Source organism: Vombatus ursinus, unplaced genomic scaffold (assembly GCF_900497805.2).
Source record: "Vombatus ursinus unplaced genomic scaffold, bare-nosed wombat genome assembly UNPS02009918.1, whole genome shotgun sequence".
Lineage (NCBI taxonomy): Eukaryota > Metazoa > Chordata > Mammalia > Diprotodontia > Vombatidae > Vombatus > Vombatus ursinus.
In genome coordinates, this window is record NW_020949696.1 from 3669419 (window position 1) to 3687385 (window position 17967).

At 50.9% G+C, this 17967-nt stretch overlaps 1 protein-coding gene across 1 annotated transcript; it reads right to left on the reverse strand.

Annotated features, from left to right (window-relative positions):
* Positions 1-736: 736 nt before the first annotated feature.
* On the reverse strand, positions 737-17211 carry ABHD17A (abhydrolase domain containing 17A). Its single transcript, XM_027853139.1, is given in 7 exon segments — positions 737-1646; positions 2823-3002; positions 10191-10385; positions 13233-13424; positions 13426-13636; positions 13735-13828; positions 17190-17211. Coding segments are annotated over 6 exon segments (1032 nt in total). The 5' UTR covers positions 13763-13828; positions 17190-17211; the 3' UTR covers positions 737-1420.
* Positions 17212-17967: the final 756 nt, after the last annotated feature.

The following is a 17967-nucleotide window of genomic DNA, read 5'->3' on the forward strand; positions in this document are numbered from 1 at the left end:
GTTGGGTGGGGCTCAGGGAGAACAGGCCTTGAGAGGTAGGGGGACATGTGTCTGACAGTCACTGGCTGTATAACATGACCTTGGAAGTCACCAAACATCTTTTGTAGTTCTTGCACTTCCTAGTTCACAACATGGTTATGTGAAAAGTGGATTGTAGACCCCAAAGCACCATGGAAATGCAGCAATATCTTGTCCCTCTAATGCTGCAGAGAAGGAACCTGAGGACCAGAAATGGGGTCTTTTCCAGGTCACAAAGGTAGGGACCCAGAGCAAGAGGTCTGGTCAGCCCAAGCAGAGGCTAGGCCAGCCTCTGATCCACATCTTCTCAGGATTCTCCTTGTATTACATACCCATGAGGACTCCTTCCTTAGAGGTGCTGTGCTCCTTGGACCAAGTTCCCCCAGGGGACATGATGTTCACCTCCAGAAAGCTTGGCCCAGAGTGGCCAAAGTTCCCTTGTCCCACCTGAGTATTCTGATCCTATCCGTGAGCTACCATCTTTTGGATGGCCAGTCAAAACAAGGGCAGGGGAAGGGGGAGAAAAGGTATGAAGAATATAAAGCAATTTCTCCTACACTTGGGTTCTAGATCAAGTTCTTCCAAAGCTCTTCGCCTCAGTTTCCTTATCTGTCAAATGGAAATAATACTTGCTGTTGTGTTGACCCAGTAGTGATCACTTTGAAAAATTAACTATAAGAAAAAAGCTCAACAGAAAGAAATGGAAGGGGGGGAGGGGAACTATAAAATTTTAAATCTTTAATTTCTTTGTTTTTGCTTCCAAAATGAATGCAGATATATTTCTGTCTATCTGTATATCTGTACATGTTGGGGACAGTTGGGAAGGGTAGTTTGGGTGTCTGAAATCATGAAGGGCCCTGCTGGGAGGGAACCACGTTGGGGCTTGAAGTGTGGTAGGAATACCCCTCCCTGATTGGCAGAGCGAGCTGTAGGGGGAGGGAGGGCAGGTGTTTCTCATGCAGTCACTGCCTTCCCAGGAATTTGGGATTTGGGGGAAGGGATGTGGGGAACAATGAGGTCCACTGAGGTCCTCCCCTACCACACTTGGCAGATGGATTATTGCTATTGTCCTGGTAAAGGAAAGGGAAGCAGGAGAGGAGGGGGTTTGGATTGCCCAGCCCCTCCCAGGTGGTGGAGGCAGTCCCAGCGTTAGCAGCGGTTTGGGGTCTTTGTGGGGAGAAAAATGGGGGTCATTCTGTCCCTCCCCTCTCCTGGAAAGGGAGTGGATGTCAGAAGGGGCCATGGGGCCCAGGGGTGGCGAGTTGTCCCCACTTCCCAATCCTCCAGCGGGCTGACCCTGTTGAGTTCTCACTCCTCAGCAGGGGTTCCAAGCTCCCAGTGGGTCCCCCGGGCCTGTCTGCCTGTTGGTGCCCATGTTACCCCGAGGGGCTCTCTGGGGACCTCAGTTGCGCTGGTTTGTCAGCTCCTGTGAGATGAACTTTCGAAGACGCTCCAAGTATTGGCTATAGAGCTCGATGTCATTGTGCCCCGCGCCCTCCACCCAAAGTGGCTCCACAGCTTTCGGGCAGCGCTCATACAGCGCTAGTCCGTGGGAGAAGTCAATCACCTCGTCGTCAGTGCCATGGATTATCAGCACAGGCGATGTGATCTTGGAGACCTTCTCAATGCTGTGGGGAAGGGCATAGAGGGGTCAGACTTGGTTTGGGGATACCTCCAGGAACCCAAAATACAGACCATCCCCCCACCCCATTCTGCACCTAGATTGGGAAGCTAGAACTCCCCCACTGTGGACTGTGGGGAGGGGGAGTGTTCAATGCCCAGATTTATTGGCTATCACTCCACCCCCACCCCCAACCCCCAAATTGTCCTTTCCCCTTATGGTAGCAGAAATGATAACTGAGATGTGCTGGTGTAAGAGGGTTCTAGAGCCCTCAGAAGTCAATAAGTTCAATGCTCTCAGTCTGTAGGTGGGGAAAAATGAAGACCAGGTCCTCTGACCCCAAGTCCTGTATGCTTCCCATTGACCTACCCTGGCTCACCTCATCCGCTCCACCCCATACCTTGCATATGGGGAAATAATGGGTAAAAGTGCTGGGTTTGAGGTCAGCTGAACCATGGGGTCGAATACTAGCTTAGCTACTTACTAGAGCTGTGTGACCCTGGGCAATTCATTTCTCTCAGATCTCAAGTTTCCTCATCTATAAAACGGGGATTTTACTTGCATTGCCTACCGCACACGAGTCCGTTAATGTGCTATAGAGCCATGTGCTGCTGTTATGATACTATGGCCCAGCAAGGCTGTCTAGCTCAGGGTCATGTAGCTATGAAGATGCAAAACTATGACCCAAACCTAAAGCCAGGACTCAAATATGCTAGGCTGGTTTCATCAGTTAATTTTGGGGGGGGGGCAGTCTGCTCTGGCCACTAGGTAAAAATACCACCACCACCCCCCCACTCTTCCAAAGAGAGCTAAGAATCAGACTGACATATGGAGACTCTCAGCTGGAATCAGACTGGGCTGGGGCTTGGCACAACCATAACGTGGGGGGCGGGGGGAATTATTCCCAGATGTCTCAGGACATTTAAGGATGAAGGGATGCCAGCAGGGCCTCTATCTGCTTTTTTAGGGCTGTGGAGATTCCTGTGATGCCAACCTGGCCAACATCTTTGCACTGCTCACATTGCTATAGCACTTTGAGGTTCACAAAGCATTTTCCTGAGGTGTTGGAGCTGGGATTTGAACCCAGGGCCCTCCAAACCCTAATGTTGGCCTCTCTGGGGAAGAAGCAGGGCCCCACCCCACCCTGGCCCCAAGGTGCCCTCTGTTGGGGGAATTCCCTCACTTGGGAAAGGCGTCAAAGCAATAGGTCTTCTTGGTATCAGGGAAGGCAACCCTCATGCCTGAGGTGAGGGGAGAATGCAGCACCACAGCAGCACACTCGTAGCGCGAGGCCAGGTCCACGGTGGGCACTGTTCCGATGCTCTGCCCATACAAGATGATGTTCTCTGGGCTGATGCCATACCTGGTGGAGAGGGGCGGCTGAGTCATTTGCTGGGCCCAGATCTGCCCCCCCCCAAATATAACAGAAACATTGATTGAGAGCTGGAACCTTAGAAGTCATTGAGTCAACCCTCCCCCAGTGTCCAGATGAGGCTCAGAAAGGGAGGTCACCCAGGTCGTAAGCAGTAGAATGGGGCTCCCCCCCAGGCCCTCTGGACTCCAAATACAGCACTCTCTCCACTACCTCTCATGGGCTTCTCCCTGCTTTAAGGATCTGGGCTTTCTTTGGTGTGGGTCCACCAATCCATCACCAGTGCAGACCAGAACTTCTCTGGGATTAGCACAGGGTTTGTGAGGTTGTTGTAGCTACTCTGGTAATAAGCCCCAACAATACATGGGTATATGTGTATGTATACCCATGTACACACACACTCTGCGTGGCCAGCTAGGCCTGTGCTTGAAGCTTTCCAGCTTAGCAAGATTTGCCAGAGTGGGCATCACCCTGGAGAGCCAGGGTTACCTCCATACTAGGAGGAGGCATCAGAAGAGGATTCTGGTAGAAGGATGATAATAACAATAATACCCCTTTTATTTGTAGAGTGTTTTAAATCTCACCTAATACGTTATACCCATTTGAGGGTACAAAGAGTCACACAACTACCCTGTGATAACAAATGTTGGTGACCCCATTTTATATGTGAGGAAATTAAGGTTCAGAGAGGCTAAGTGACTTGCCATGGTCACACAGGTAGCCAGCAAGGATTTGAACCCAAGTACCAACTCCCAATGCTCCTTCTGTAACTCTACAATGCCTGGTACATCCTTCCAAAGGACTAGGTGAGCTGACCTGCTTAAGTCTCACAGCTAGCTTCATAGCTGCTAGAAATCCCAGTTCTTCAGACTGCAAGACCAGTTTTTATTTCTATTAATAATGATGATAATGAATTCTTCATATTTTATAATGCTTAAGGTTTACAAATAAACCTTTTCTTACAACCCTATTATTATCACCATTTTACAGATGAGAAAACCAAGGCTCAGGGAGGTTTCCTGATTTGCCTAGTACCATGACCATGAAGTATTAAAGCTGCCTTTCATTCCTTCCTGCCCTGCAAAGGAACAGTGGGCTAGGCAAAAGGGAGGTGGGGAATGCTACGTCCAAATCCTTGCTTGGAGGGCAGGGCCGCCTCTTTTCCTGTACACATCTTTCAAGGCCAACTCAAATCCTGTTTCTCTGGGAAGCCTTCCCTGACCACTTCAGCCCCCAACGATCTGGCCTTTACCTACAGCCCTTTGGTTCTGACAAAGTTGGTAGGCCCCAGGGTTATACGTAGCCTCAAATGGTTAGTTGTTCATGTATATGTTTGGGCAGAAATTAGAGGGAAGGAAATTTCACTTCAACATAAAGAAAAACTTCCCCAACAAACAGAAAAGTCAAAAATGGAAGTGGCATCCTCCTGAGCTCATCATTTCCCCATCAATGGCAGTGTTTAAGTGCAGGTTAGACAGCTGTATGTTGGAAAGACTGGGCAAAATCACCCCCGAGAGAACTTCCAACTTCAGTTTTCTATAATTAGGTATAATTATTAGTCTGTGGGCTTCTCCAAAAGCAGGGCCATGTCTTCTTTGTAGGACAAGGGAGGTGAGAAGTAAATGCGTGAGGACTGCCTGCCTGATGAGCTCTTCCGTGAAAGGAACGCGTCCTCTCTCAGGATCACCAGTAGGCGGTGATATTGTCATCCCAGCTGGGGTGGAGAATGTGGTTTCACTGTAACTCAGCCTCTCTTCCAAGGATCTCAAAGCCCTTGAGGAAGATCGGGAGAACCCTTGGGATTAGGCAGCTGGGGTGGGAGAAATCAATTTTCTGTGCCCCCTGAATGAATGGAGTGGGTAGTCTTCTGTCTTTAACAGTCACCTAGTACAGTGGAAAGAGCCAAATTGTAGTCATGGGATTGGGGTTCAATCCTTGGCTCTGCCACTGACTGTGTGACCTTGGGTAAGTCCTTTTCCCTATGGAGTTATTGGTTTTCTCAACAGCAAAATGAGGCTAACACCACTTACTTTGTCAACCTTGAAGGAATGCCCTAGGGATCCAATTCAGTAATGAATGTGATGACACTTTGTAACAATCAGAATGTGAAGGATGATCATTACATGGAGGGCAGTAATGATATAATGGGAAAAACGTGGCACTTGTAGATGACTGGCATTCAAGGCCCAGGTCCACTAATTACTAGTTGTGTGTTGCAGGCAGGGTACTCCACCTCTCGGAGCCTTGCTTACCTCCCTCATGAAATGGAGATAATAAAACTTGTGCTGCCTACCTCGAGTCATCTGTTGTAAGGGAAGTGCTTTGTAATAAAGTGCTACAATAACCATGCACATTTATGGTCACAATCAGCTTTAGGGCCTGTGCTGTTGCTTAAGCTTCTGTTCAGGTCTCTCGAGACCCTGAGGAAGCCTGCCAGAGATGAAGGAATCGAGCCTCTCCCAGGACCTCTCTTCCTGATTCCCCAAAGAGAGAGGTTTGAGGCTGAGCAAAAGGAAAGGAAGAGGCATGAAGGGAGAAGACAAAAGATCCATTTAGAGGATGAAGCGCTCAGGCTAGAACCACCTGCTGCCCACCACGGATGGAGTGCCCAGGCCACCTCCATCTGGGTACTGAGTCAGCTCCCAGCTGGGGGTGTGGCCTAGGCTCTGGCACCACTCTCACAGCCCTTCATATACACCCCCATAACTACAACAGCCTTAGGGGGATCTTCTCTCACAATGGTGGTGGTGAGCTGGTGCCTAGGAACAGTGCCCAGCAGGTTTCCTTGGCAACAGTGGACTTGCCAGCCTCCCCCACCCTAGTCCGCCTTCAGGCTCCACTGCCAGCTGCTGCTTCCCATCCCCTGCCCCCTTGGGTCCTGGGAGCTAGTGGAACCGGTTGGGGCGGGGGGGGGGTACTTCCAGGCTTCAAGTTGGGTGTTCAGGAAGGGCAGGGTACTGGGTATGTTCCTGATGGGGGCTGGGCCCAGGTAGGGGAGATTAGAAGAGGGAGGGTCAGAGAGAAAGCGATTTGGAATCCTTAAAGGTGCTCATGGGAAAAGCAGGAACCTGACTAGCTCTGGTTTTTCCCCTCCCCTCCCCACCCCACTCTGCCCTCAGGCCAGGAGATTCTGTCTCTGAACTGGACACTGGTAACTGAGAGAGGAATCCTAGAGATCACCTAATCCAAACTGAGAGCCAGAAAATGAGATCCAGAGTAATTTGCCAAGGTCCCACAGCTAGCAAACAGCACAGCGGGGTCTAAACCCAGACCTCCAAAACTCAATTGCGGCAGTCTTTCTACCATGCTGCCTCTTTCAACAGCCATGTTGAGGTAGGTAAAGCCTGCACAGGGGAGCCAGTACAATGGGTTTAAAGGCAGAGGTCCTGGGTTCAAATCCCAGTTCTCCCTTTTATAACCTGGGTGACCCTGTAAAACGAAGGGGCTGAACCAGATGGCCTTCCAGACGCCTTCCAAGTCCAAATCTGGGTGCATCTACAGCAGAGTTCCCAACTTGTTTGGCCTACTGCCCCCTTTAAAAAAAATTACTTGGCACCCCCCCACACACAAATCTTTCTTTAACCCTTTAGTGGTACTTTTGAAATCTGCATCGTTTCAAAAAAATACTTACCCCCCTGGATTGTTCCAGCACCCCCTCAGGGGGTGGTATCACTGACTTGGGAACCCGGACCCTGGACTGTGAACAGACAAGCTGGAGGCGCTCCCCAGGGAGGGAGAGGTGGGACGCTGGTGGCCATTTGCAGTGGCCTCTTCACAGGAGGCTCAGCTGATTTCCCCCCCCACTAGCCCTGATGATGCCCCTGGAATCTGGTTTTTCCTGCAAGGATTTCATTAAACATTGAGGGACAGAACTAGAAGGGAAGACCTGGGTTCAAATCCTAGCCTTACTGATTACATATGGAACGTAGGGCAAGTTGCTTCTCTAGGGGTCTCGGCTTCCTGCTTTGAAAAAAAATGAGGGAGCTGGACTCTCCCTCTCTCTCTCTCTCTCTCTCTGTGTGTGTGTGTGTGTGTGTGTGTGTGTGTGTGTGTGTGTAGTCCTTACAATACTAATAAAAATAATGAGATTGACTACTGACTAATATATTGATTTTTGAGGTTTGCAAAGTGTATTACATCACCTGAGCCTCACAACAACCCTGTGAGGTAGGAGCCTCAGGTACTATTATCCATTATGCCCATTTTACTGCCCATTTACAAAATGATTTGCTGACTCCAGGACTTCTACTACTACTATAATGCACTGCCTATCGGTACCTGGCAGCTCTAAAACTCCAGGTATACTGACTCCACCAAGTCCGTGCTCAGGCTGACTAAATGCCTAGCCTCAGGAAAAAAGAATCCTTGCCCTAAGGGGGCCCATCCTCAAGCTGGAGGTTGGAAGGGATGTCAGTGGTCATCTAGGCCCTCCCACACTCAAGGCAGCACCCCTCTACACTGTCCTTCCAAGTGGGACCCTCCCTCAGCGAGGTGAGCTGCCCCACTCCATCAGCCCATTCCACGGGGGGGGGGGGGGGGCATGGCTCTAAGCTGGCCTCTTTTCAGCTTCTAAGCTGTTGCTCCCTCCTCCAGCAAACAGCCATCCAAATCCTCGAAGGCAGCTATGTCACCCCATGTAAGTCTACACACCCCTGTTCCTTCGACAGCTCTGCAGCCAAGGCCATTCACCTTCCTGTGGAATATCGATCCTCTTCCTCAAAGGTGGCGCCCAGAAGTGAACCCAGTACTGCAGGACGTGGTTTGACAGGGAGCCAAGCCCAAGGGGACCATGGTCCCTGCTCCTAGACCCCCCGTCTCTCCTACAGTAGTCCAAGACTACATCAACGCTGCTGGCTGCTCACGGCAAGCTCAGAGTCCCCTAAAATCTGCACGCTGTCTTCAGCTGGACTGCAGCCTAGCCAAGCCCCTCCTTCATCCTAGACAATAAAAAGGTGACTTTCTGAACCCAAGTAAAAGGCTTTCTGTTATCTTTAGGCTACATCATCTTGTGTAATTCCACCCACTGTCCAGGCCTGTCAGGATCACCTGACCATGTCATGCAGGTCACTCCCAGGTCATGCAGGTCACTCCCAGATCTGTCACCCACAAATATGATAAGCATGCCGTCCATGCTCTTATCTCAGGAACTGATGAAGCTGTTCAACAACCCGGGACTAAGAACAGATGAGAAACTCCACCTGAACTGCCCTTCAGACTGACACCAAACCCATCCAACTGCTGTCCCCTGGCCCACATCTCTCCATCTTTTCCAAGAGAAGAACATGCTGGACTCTGTCCAATGCCCTGCTTGATTCCCCCTAAGTCAGATCTCTCATTCCCCTGATGGCCCAGTTTGGGAACCAGTGCAAAAAGGAATAAAGTTAGTCTGGTAGTGTACCAACAGCCCTGCTGTCAACCCTCCTCTCACCACCAGGAGCCACGCCCGTCAGGACCTCCAGCAACCCTGCCCCCAACCCAAGTCTGAGAACTCAGGGAAACTTCCCCCGAAACCCTCCATCTAGCCAGCGCTGATCCAGGAGCTCGCCCAGCTCCACAGCCCAGGAGGACACCAGAATCTAACCAACACAGGCATCCCACCACCTGTCCCACCATCAAACGCACAATCCTCCAGCCACTATTTCCCACCATTTACTTGAAGAATAATAAATGTTACCACTGCTAATGGGAAGAGCATGACAAGCCACTTCCCTATGGCTCTACACCTAATTTCTGTGAGTCTAGGTCACAAACTGCCTAGATCAAAGCTGTCTTATCCTTCTTCATACCCAGCCATGCCAGATCTGAGCCTCCAGGGTCTCTAACCATCTCTTCTACTGAGCCAGCCTAAGCTGATTACATTTTACCCCTTCTTACCTGTTCTCCTTGGCCAAACAGGCCCATGTGCTGTTTACTCTATGGGACATCCCATTTCCAGCTTCTACTGGGGATGTCCACATTGCCAGGAATGCTTTCCTCATCTCTACCTCTTGGAACTCCTAGAACTTCAGAACTCCTAGAACTAGAATTCCAGACTCTTCAGCTCAAGGGCTACTTCCTTCAAGAGACCTTTCCTGCTTCCTCCAATTGAGAGTATCAACATATATTTATTTGTGTGTATGTGCGTGTAGGTAGATATAAAGAGAGATATAGATATCCTTCATTTCCTTATCTGTGAACAAGTTATATCTTTCTAGTAAAATATAAACTTCTTAGGACCGTCTCATTTCTGAATTTTTATTTTCCTGGGAACACGGTACGTGCTTAATAACTGTTTGTTGATTGACTGGTTCTCTGTGATAATAGATTTCTAGATGTCCACTAGCTATATTTTTAATATGGTTAACATATTTAATTTAATAATATATACTTTAATAATATATTCTAGAACTTTCCCAGAAACCAAAGGCAATCAGGAAGTCAGGCTTTCTAGCCTGCAGTTTGTAAACTCTAGTCTCTTTTTTGAAAATGAAAGCAGTATTTGTCCTTTTCCAACCCCGAGGGTACCTCTCCCCTTCTCTATAATATAAAGGAGCATATACACAACACAAATTTAACATGTGTTGTCAGAGTTCAGAAGAAGGAAGACACGATATAGGCTGGGATGTTCAGGGACAACAAGGGCCCAACTTGAGGTCAGGTAGGGTCTGGAAGAAGACAGGATGGAGAGAGCATTCCAAGGCAGGAGAAGATATGCAAGGGGGTGGAGGTCAGGATGATCCTGGTGATTAAGGGAGACAGTGAGACCAGCATAGCTAGGGTACAGCTTGGTGGGGTGGGAAGCAGTACCCATCAATCTGGGGCTAGGAGAAAGGCCAACTAGCTAGAATGGAACAACGGATTAAATCCTAAAAGGTCTTAAGGGTGAAGAAAGATAAGAGGCAGCATGGTGTGGTGAAAAAAGAACTGGACTTTGAATCACCAAGACCTGAGTTCAAATATGCAGTCAGCTAGCTACTAGCTGTTTGACCCTGGGCAAATCACTAAGTTTGCTCCTCAGCTCCTTGAAAACAATTCCTCTGACTGACTCCACAAGCTGAGTCAGAGTGTTCCTGGGGGAAGTGGTGTTCCTGGCAGTGCAGCCCTATCCTGGCTCTGCTCAGCGATCTGGGGTACCCCTCTTCTCCCTGCGGCCCCAGAGGGGATCCCCCCTCCCAGGAGCTCCCGCCTGCAGGCACCCACCTGGTCCGAAGGGCCTGCCAAGCAGCGTCGACGTCAGCATAGAGATTCTTCTCCGAGGGTTTTCCTGAGCTCACCCCATAGCCTGAGTAGTCATAAGAGAAGATGTTGCAATTGATGCGGGTGCCCAGGCCAATGTAGAAGCTGCTCATCTGGCCCAGGTCCACTGCATTGCCATGGGAGAACAGAACTGTGAACCTGGCAGGGATGAGAAGAAGGGAAGGGGAGTCCTGGTCACTGCAGGCTCCTCCCCTCCAGGAGAGGCACTGACCTGGAGCAGGGCACACCTGCTAGCCACCTAACCTCAATGCCTCCAAAGACCCAAAGCAAAGAATTCCTCACTTTCTCTGGCAGCTGCTCTTCCCCTCAGCACTTTCAGCTCTTAAGGGGTCCCAAAGAGAAATAAGCAATTTAAAAACCTCCCTAACCAAGCCCAAGGAGCAGGTTGGTGGTGTCAGGAGGTGGCTGGCCCAGACAGACAGGTGCCCCGCATCCAGACGCACGCTGGTTATCAGCACAAACAACAACAACTCCAGTTTGTAGGCCACCTCAAGGTGTACACATCTCACTTTGCTGTGAGACAGTACAAGTATCACTATAGCTTGGGAGGCTGTTACATGACTTCCCAAACTCTGATAGCCACCAAGTGGCAAAGCTGAGATTGGAAACTAGGTCTACTGACTCCAGGTCCCACCAGCTGGCTGCTCAGGCATGGATTCTCTACACACGTGCACACGTGCATGGGCACACATGTATGACTGAGCTACGTGCCACTGGCCCAAACCTATCCACTGCCTTCTCTCACTCACTGCCATAAGCATCTAGTGCCCAGGCTCCCTGCCAGCTCCTCTCTCCATATTGCCAATTCCGTTTCACCAACACTGATTCAGCACCAACTATAAGAAAGGGAAGGAAGAAGCCCAGGGAGTCTGTGACACCCCAGAAGGTGCCAGTGCCCTATCTGGGACCCAGTGTTCTTCCTCGTGTCTTGTTTTCTTCTGTTCCCAATCAGGCTGGACTTTTTCTCTGGCTCCTGGGGCCGAGGCCAACTGGCTAGGACCAATCTTGGGGACAGGTCTAAGGGGATGGGAGGGCCAAAAGGACTCCAGCATCACTGTGAAGAAACCAAAGAGAGAGCCTCTTCAAATGGGCATGTTGTCCCAGGGATAGGGGCTGCTGCTGGAGTCTGCTCTGGAAGGAATGGTATTGGCACCGACAGAACTGCCTGCCAAGTGCTTAAAGCAATCCCACCAAGGGAAACTATGTGACAGAAAGAGCACCAGATCAGATGGAAGGAGAGAGACCTAGCTCTGGCACTGGCTTGGCCACTGACCCTGGAGAAGTTGGTTCACCTCGCTAGGCCTTAGTTTGCTCCACTATTAAAATGGTAATATTTGCATTACTATTGGTATGTGACTTTACAAGGTTATTGTGAGATTCAAATGAGATAAGAGCTATAAAATGCTGCACAAATGTGCCCTATTCTCTCCAAGCCTCTGGCCTCTCCATGTCTCAGCACAGCTGCCAAAATAGTCTTTCTGAGGCACAGTTCTGAGGAGTCAGTCTTTTGCTCAAGAACTTTGGGTGGCTCCCTATGCCTATAAGATTGAAGCTAACCCCAAGGCTTGGAACGTAAGGGGCTCTCCAATGGGGGGTCAGTCTACCTTTCCAGCCTTATTTCAGTTCATCCCCTCTTTACCCAGTCAGTGTTCCAGCCTGGTAAAACCTCTCTGTTCTTTGAAGGCTCAGTGTAGGGGCTTGTCTCCTCCACAAAACCTTCTCTACTGCCTCCAATAAAAGCGATCTTTCTCCTCAGATTTTCTTAGAATCATCTTCTTTGGATTTCTCTTCTACCCCTACCATAGCCTCCCTTATAGAGATGGGGCTGGCCCTGTGATATCATTGGTATAGTCAATTCTGCACCTTAGTGTCTACAGAGCTGCCTGGAGCCCTGCAGTTAATAAAATGACTGGACCAGGGTCACCCAGCAAGAACGTGCCAGAAGTGGAACTCAAACTCAGGCCTTTCTGGGTGGCTCTCAGGTGACTGCATCTCTTCAAACTTGTATTATACCTATTTTTCACCCTATTAGAGTGTGGGTCTCCTACATAAAAGGCCCTGAACAAAAGTCTTCAATTTGTTGACTGTGGAAGGCTCTGGCAAAATAGAAAGCGCTTTAGAAATGACCAATAATCACCAAGAACTTCCCAGCCTTGAACGTGAATACCTATCCTTAGCTCACCTATTAACTAGTGTGACCCCTTCATTTGAGCTATGAGAAGGTAAATGATTTGCCCAGCACTCAAAACCCAAGCCTCTCTGTTCCGTGACTGGGCTGGCTCTAAGACACTCATATGTAGTGCACGTACACAATGCAAACTACGGGCCCCCAGCACATCCCTCTGCTCCTAGAAAAAGTCCACGGAGCCCATTCCCCCACCACTGGCAACATCCATCAGGTACCAAAAGAGGCAACAATGCCTGAAGGGGCAGAGGGAGGGTAGAGAGGAGGGACAGAGAAAGGCCAGAGTCCCAATACAGAAGAAACCAATGCCTTGGATGAATGACACACATCTTTTATTAATAGAAACACTGACTAATGCTGTGCTCAATTGGTGCCCCCATCACAGGGCCAGGCCAGATGTCTCCCTCAAGTCTCCCTCACACTTCACAAGCTTCTGACCAGAAAAGCAGGTGCCCAGGCCTTTCTGGGCATCCTCATCCTGGCTTAGATAATTGCTAGCCATGGGCCTCAGTTTCTTCATCTGTAGAGCAGGATAACCCTACTTGCACTACCTACACTTCACAGGGTTATTGTTAGGAAAAGACTTTAGAGAAATGTGAGTTACTTTACCACACATTTTCAAACTGAATGTTTAAAACACACACACACACACACACACACGCACACACACATGCACACGCACATGCACACCCCTTCAATGAGAGTTTAAAGCAGAAGAAGGCAGCTCCATGGAAACCCCAAATGGCCAGAAAAGGCCCCAAAGCCAATCGAGGCTGCCAGGCTTCCTCGAGGACACTTACCTGGCCCCTGGCACACAGCGGACATACATACAGGAAATGCGGTTCCCCCGACTGCTCTTAGTAAAGAAGACCTCAGTCGTGTCTAAATCACGCTGTGTATACTGGAAGTCAGCTCTCTCTGTCAGGTGCAATTTCCAGCGGCCCAGGGCCCCCCCCAGAACCTCGCCCTGGGGTGGAGCCCCCTCCACTGGAACCCGGCTCAGGCTCGGCCACGAGGGAGTAAGTAGGCTCTGGAGGCAGGAAGGCCAGTTTGGCTGCGATTCGGCCAGGACAGGGTGGGCAGCAGAAGAGGCAGCAGAGTTCGCTGATGGATAGGCCGTTCATGGCGAAGAGAGAGTCACACTTCTGTGAGGGAGGACCCCAGATCCAAGGCTGCGGTGCCCAAAGCTCTGGGGAAACAATGTCTTCAAAGCAGAATTTGCTTTTTATTTTTTGTTTTCCAAAACACAAGTGGGAAAGACTGTGCTGTGCTTCCCTGCAGCCTCCACCCTGTACAAAGTACCTGTTAGGAGAGCTGGACAGGGAACCATTGTGGTCCGAGCCCAGCCATAAGGGGTACCCGGGCCGTTCTCCTCCAAGCTCCGGCTAGGGAAGGCCTGTGGGGAAAGGAGGAAGAGAGGAAGCCATGAGAACAGTGTCTGAAAAGACCCACATTGCCCAGGGTGCTCAAAAGCCCAAACCCAGGCAAAAGCGAGAGCTCTTTGGCTCTTGTCTCCCATCTGGGTGGCCATGGCAGGACTGTGAAGGAATCTAGAGGTATTCATCATCCACACAAGGAGACTGGGGGAAATCTGGGGGAAGGAAAGCAGGAAGGTGAGAGCTGGCACACAGGAGAAAGGGTGAGAACGAAGCCTTGGGTGACTTCAACTGGTTAGGAGCAGAACAGAGGCTTTCCATCTAGAAGGGGCCTTATGACAGAAGGGGAAGCTGAATTCCAAAGGGAAGTGACTTGCTGGAGATCACAAAGGCAATTAAGCGGCAGAGATGCAGTTCGAACCCAGGTCCTCTGATTCCATATCCACCACTCAAGATCTCACCTGCCTCTGAGCAGCAGTAAGCTCACAGGAACTTCTGAGAGCTTGGCTCTGAGCTAGGGGAACTCCATTACACCCTCCTGCCTCAGCTTTCCAAATCAAGCAATGCCCATTGTTTAGAGACCCTCCAAGTGCCCACAAAACAACCAGCACAAAGAAGGGAGGGCTTCCCACAGAGAAAGCAAGAGCGTCCAGGGCCAGCAGACAGCTCTGTTACATCTACCTGACGAGAGACATTGCCCCCAAACACACTGTATCCCCCAGACGTCTGATACGCTACTCTTCACAACAGAGACATGCACACCCTCATTCCCAGATTCATATCCTCACAAACACATGCTCACAACAGTTGCACACAGATGAAGTCACACTTTTCCTTACACAAACATACTTTCTCAAACACACATGCAAACACTGACATATTCATCTTTCATATGTGTCTCTCATATGCATGCATTGTACCCATTCACACTACATGCATCTCTTTCTCATGCACACACACATCACAGAAACACTAATCACTTTTCCTCACACAATCTGCCATGTAGATTGCATAGAGCTCCTGCTCACAAGCAGTCTCACCTAAAATGCTTTTTTCTGTCATAAACAAACACACACATCCATAGAGGTGCATACACAGGGCCTCTCTCCCACACATATATGGCTGCCCACCACCTCCCCCTCACCACACACATTCTTATAACACTTCACATGATGTACACAAATCTCACAGGTTGTATACCCACATACTACACATATCATACACTATACCTCTGATATATATACACACACACACACACACACACTGTGTCCAGGGTTCATGAATACTGTGAACTGTGCCTCTTAGACATACTGAGCACATCACACACACACACACACACACCGCTTGGACACACCTGCCTCTCCTGTACACTGTCTCTCACATACTGTTATATACTGTCACTCATGTGATGTCATTCAGCCTTTTCTCTGTCATACAGCCCCTATAGCATCACCCATGAAATCTCTCCCATGAGCCCCCTCTCCTCACAACACTCATACAATCACACACAATCTCTCTCAGGTAGGGTCTCCCAGCCACACACTCACTCTCAGTATCTCACAATCACATATAACTTCCTGGTCAGTTTTACATTCTGTCACACACACTATCTCCTATAGTTTATCTCTTACACAGGGCAATTGGCTTAGTCTCCTTAGACAACTGTTCCACATACATGTATCATCCCACAGTGTGTTTGTCGCATACCCAGTGTTATACACACATTGTGTATCACACACGTTGTATCCTGCACAGCCTGGCACATAAGCTCCTGGAGTCTACTACACAATGCCCAGGGATTCGCACACAGGGCTGCATGCAAGCAGTGAGTGTCACACACATCCTGTGTCTGTTCACACAATAAATGTCACCCAGTATGTGGATCACAAACCCTGTTTCTCTCTCTCTCTCTCTCACACACACACACACACACACAGTCCTATTCACCCTGTCTGCTGCACAGCTCCCTGTACCACACACACTGACACTGACACAATGTCTTCATGTCTTATTACACATTGTCTGTCACACACAGCAATGTATTGATTGTTATACAATGAGTGTCCCACAATGTCCACCCCACATCATGCTATATCCCACATCCTGTGACACTCACGGGGCCACATACATGCAGCATCTCCTAGTCAGTCAACAAGCATTTATTTAAAGGTTCCCTATCTAGAAAGCACTGTGCTACCTCAGGCTGGAGATACAAAGAAAGGCACAAAACAGTCCCTGCCTTCAAAGAGTTTACATTCTAACAGGGAAGACAACATGCAAACACATACCTTATACAAACAACTAAGCAGGTACAAGATACATAAGGAGTAGACAGAAAGTGATCTCAGAGAGGAAGGCACTAGCAGAGGGAAGCACCTGGTAAAGGCCTCTCTTGCAAAGCCCAGGAAACCAAGGGGCAGAGGTGAGGGGCCATGGAGGACAGGCAGCCAAGCCAGGGCAAAGGTTGGGCAGCTAGGCCCCTGGAGCACCATCTTAGAGCCCAGATCACCAAGGAAGGAAGGGGCCCCGTTGTTAAGCTCTTTCTTTAAATGCAGAACCAAACCCGTTTCTATGGGATCCTGAAGCTGCCGGGGGTGACTTGGCCAAACCGGGCCTCCACTTTAGAAGAATCAGAGTTTCTGTCACATAAGCAATGTCCTGGTCACAGTACATGTCTCACCCCCCCACGGAACTCCTCGCATGAAGTGTCTCACACACAAAGTCACACACACAAGGAGTGCCTCAACATACGCAGTGACTCTCCAAGCCATGTCTTGTCCCACAAGGAGCTTGTCACCAGTGCTGCCTTACACACCCTGTGATACACCCTGCCCAGATTGGCCTCCAGGCCAGCTAGGCAATAATCATTTATTATGCGCCTACTGTGTGTCAGGCACTGTGCCAGGCGCTGGGGATCCAAGGAGAGGCCCACGGTCCGGCTGTCACGCTGGGCAGCGAACAGTCGGGGCGGACGACCCCCAGCCCGGGCTGCCCCTGGCCGTCGGAGTCTCCCTGTCCCACCGGGAGGGCCCCTCCACCCCTCCTGGGTCGCGCACTCAGGGCTTTACGTGTGTCCCACCTCGCCCTGTCGTTGGGAAACACGGGGGGGGTCCTGTCCCGTACCCCCCTCCCTCGCCCCCATCTGTCTCTCTGTGTCACACTCACTCTCACACTCCCTGCGTGTGTCCAGGGCCGCAGGGCCGTCCCGGGGCAGCGTCCGGCGGCCTGGCCTCGCGCCCCCAGCCCGGGAAACGGTCGGGTCCGGCCCGGCCCCCCTCCCCAGCCCTCGGCCTGGTCCTCCTCCCGCTGGACCGTTGTGGGGAGGAGGAGGAGGAGGGGAGGGGGAGGAGGGAGTCCGCCCCCAGGCTCGGCCGCACTCACCGCTCCGGGCCGCCGCCGCCGCCCCCGCCGCGCCCCCCAGCCCCGCGCTCCATGCCCGGCCTGGCCCCGATCCCGCCCCCGGCCCGCTGCGCTCGGCTCAGGGATCCAGCCGCTCTCGCCTCACTGCTCCGGCGGATGTGGAGGTGAGGAAGAGCCGCCGCTCCCCCGCCCGCGTCCCCCCCCACCGCCCCTCCCCAGGAAGTGACGTGAGCGAGGGGCGGAGTCTGAATGAGAAGGGCGGGGCGGGGCGGAGCCAGAGGGAGGTGGGGAGGGGAGGAAACAGAGAAGAGGAAGGAGGGGAGAGGGCAAAGGGGGCGGGGAGGGGATCACTGAGGAGGAGGTCTGACGGGCGAGGAGTAGGGGGCAAGGAGGGAGAGAGAAAGAAGAGAAGAGGGCGCTCTGAGAGGAGGAGGAGGGGTCAGGAAAGAGAGGAAAGAGAGGGAGGCGGAGGAGGTCAGAAGGGAGAGAGGACTAGGAAGGAAAGAGGAAAGGAGTCAGTAGAGAGAAAAAGACAGGAAGGGGTGAGAGGGGATGGGGAAAGAGAGGAAGGGGGGAGGAGGTCAGAAGGGAGAGGACTAGGGAGAAGGGAAGGAGTCACTAGCGAGAAAGAAAAGAGGAGGGGGTCAGATGGGACGGGGAAAGAGAAGAAGGAGGGGAGGTCAGAAGGGAGAGAGGACTAGGAAGAAGAGGAGTCAGTAGAGAGAGAAAAAAAGGAGGGGTCAGAGGGGACAGGGAAAGAGAGGAAGGAGGGGAGGAGGTCAGAAGGGACAGGACTAGG